At 53.9% G+C, this 2357-nt stretch overlaps 1 protein-coding gene across 1 annotated transcript in view; it reads right to left on the minus strand.

Moving 5' to 3' along the window:
- CCND1 (cyclin D1) overlaps window positions 1-551 on the minus strand; it is a 16415-nt gene extending 15864 nt beyond the window's left edge. Inside the window, exon 1 of the mRNA XM_005426113.3 lies at window positions 135-551. Coding sequence (XP_005426170.1) covers window positions 135-332 — 198 coding nt within the window. The 5' untranslated portion in view covers window positions 333-551. The remainder of the gene's footprint in view (window positions 1-134) is intronic.
- Window positions 552-2357: the final 1806 nt, after the last annotated feature.

Genomic DNA, 2357 nt, shown 5'->3' on the forward strand with positions numbered 1-2357 from the left:
CAGCGTGGGCCGAGCCGGGCTAGCGATCCCGGGGGAAAGGCGGGGGGAAGGAGATGGGGCAGCGGCTCCCCCGGATTAATTCGTTTCGGTGGCCGGAGCTTGCAAGGAAAAAAAAGTCGCCGAAAGATACAAACCTCCAGCATCCAAGTGGCAACTATTTTCCTCATATATGGCAAGATTTCTTTCTGCACGCACTTGAAGTAGGAGACGGAGGGCGAGCAGGTCTCCTCCGCCTTGAGCATTGTCTGCAGCACCCTGTCATTGAGGAGGTTGGCATCCAGGTAGGCTCGTCGGATGGTCTCCACCTCGCAGCACAGCAGCTGATGTTCCATGTCTGCCTTCGTCGCCTCGAGTCAGTTCTCTGCTGCAGGACTGAGTCAGCCGCTCGCTCGCTCTCTCTCTCTTCCCCTTCCAGGAGTCCCTTGGATGCTGCTTCTGCTACTGCCGCTACAGCCCTCTGGAGGCTGAAAAACTTTCTAACTTCCAACAAAACTCTCCTGGTGTAGTCTCTGTGACGTTACTGTTGTTAAGCAGAGATCAAAGCACGAGAGAGAATGAGAAAGAGAGAGAGAGCCAAAAGCAAGGGGCAGAGCCCTAAAGCCATCCCATAGGCTTCAAGTCCTTCCCCTTTGCTTAGCTTATAGAGAGCAGGGTTTTAATGCAAATGAGACAAGGGCTCGCTTTCTTCAAGGGCAAGGCAGAAGTGGGGGAAACCCAAATTGTCTCTTCAGTGGATCATGCATAATTTTAAAAATGGAGCAAGTTCTGCACTGGGAGCCAAATGATGAATGGGGCTAAGGCCACACACAGACACCAGGGAGAGAAATGCAAGGAGACTTTGTATTATTTTACGGGGGCGCCAGGGAGGGGAGCGGAGCAGCACCAGTGCCTGGCTGTTTGCTATTAATATTATTATTATTATTATTATTATTATTATTATTATTATTATTATTATTAGTGCTGTCACTGGCACGAAGCTGCCATGCTGTCCTTTAAAAAGGCACGCTCCCAACCTGAACGCCTACTCCTCTTTGTAGCTGATCCCAAGGGAAAACCTTTCTCCCATTTCCTCAGCCCTGTTTTTTCCCAGCCAGGATGGTTTTTTACCGCACACCAAATTTTTTAAACAATTGGGGTGCCCACCACTCTGCCAAGATGGTTAATTTTCCAACCTTTCTTTTTTTTTTTTTTTTTTTAGCTCTTGCCTTTCACTTTAAAGGTTTCACCTTCCCAGAGGGGCACGGAGGTGGCAGGGGACAGGGCGAGAGTTAATCCTGCACACCGGGGAAGGCCACACTCGGCACCCCACCCAGGAAAAATATCCCTGTGGAGCAGCACCATGGAGGCCAGGGCTCCCTCCAGCACCGCTGGGGACACGAGCTGGTGGGGTGGAAGTGCTGGAGCCTGCGGGGGCCTCACTGGCGTGTGCAGGACATTCTGTCCACGCGTGATGGGGCCCTGCCGCAAATAACTCCTGCTCCCTGGCTGAGCCTCCTGTACCTGAGCACGCTCTGCTTGGTGCTGTTTCTGTTAAAAAAGGGCATCTCTGAAAGCCTCACTTTGCCAGGGGCTGCCAGCGCAGCTTGAGGCCTGCTGGGGAGCACCGGCGGTGAGGCTGATGCAGGGGAGGAGTGACTTGTCCTGCCCCAAGGTGGTGTAGGGAGAAGCAGGAAGGCTCTAAATTGGGGTGCAAGGATTAACCTCAGCCTCGGTGCTTCAGCATCACCTGGGTGATGAATACCTGCCGGGGGTGCAACACTGATGGCAGAAACTCCCGCTGGTGGCAGGGGCTGCTGGCCATGGAGGACACAGCATCTCTCCTCCGTGACCCGCAGGGAGAGCAGTGCCAAAGATCACAGGGCATGTTGTTGCACGGTTGTGTGTTTATGTAATCTCTTTGCACGGACTGTGCCCGTCTTTTCTCATTTACTCGTTTGCTTGACCATTTGTCTCCATTTTGTGTCCGTCTGTCAGGAGGAGGAGGAGGATGTTGGAGGCCCCGCGCTCTCAGTTCCCCTTGCACACCACAGCCCATGGGGCGACTCCGGAGGGTCCCTCAGCAAGGAAGCTGTCCCCTGTTCATGTGTCTGTTTATTGTGCCATGCGCAGGACCTCCACTTCTGTCTCCACAACTTTAGTTGGCCGGGAAGGTTTTAATATTAAATGAAGACGCACGCACGACCCCGCACTCTTGGGTCGGAATGGGACGTGCCTCCATGCACATCCAGGGGGACCCTATTTAATCACCAACCCTGCACCCCCAACACCTTTGGGCTGCATTCCCCTGGACCGCGCCAGCTCCTTCCTCGTGAACATTTTCTCCCGGCCGCGCTGCCCAGGCACACGGGTCCCATCCT

The sequence above is a fragment of the Geospiza fortis genome, unplaced genomic scaffold, assembly GCF_000277835.1.
Source record: "Geospiza fortis unplaced genomic scaffold, GeoFor_1.0 scaffold590, whole genome shotgun sequence".
Taxonomy (NCBI): Eukaryota; Metazoa; Chordata; class Aves; order Passeriformes; family Thraupidae; genus Geospiza; species Geospiza fortis.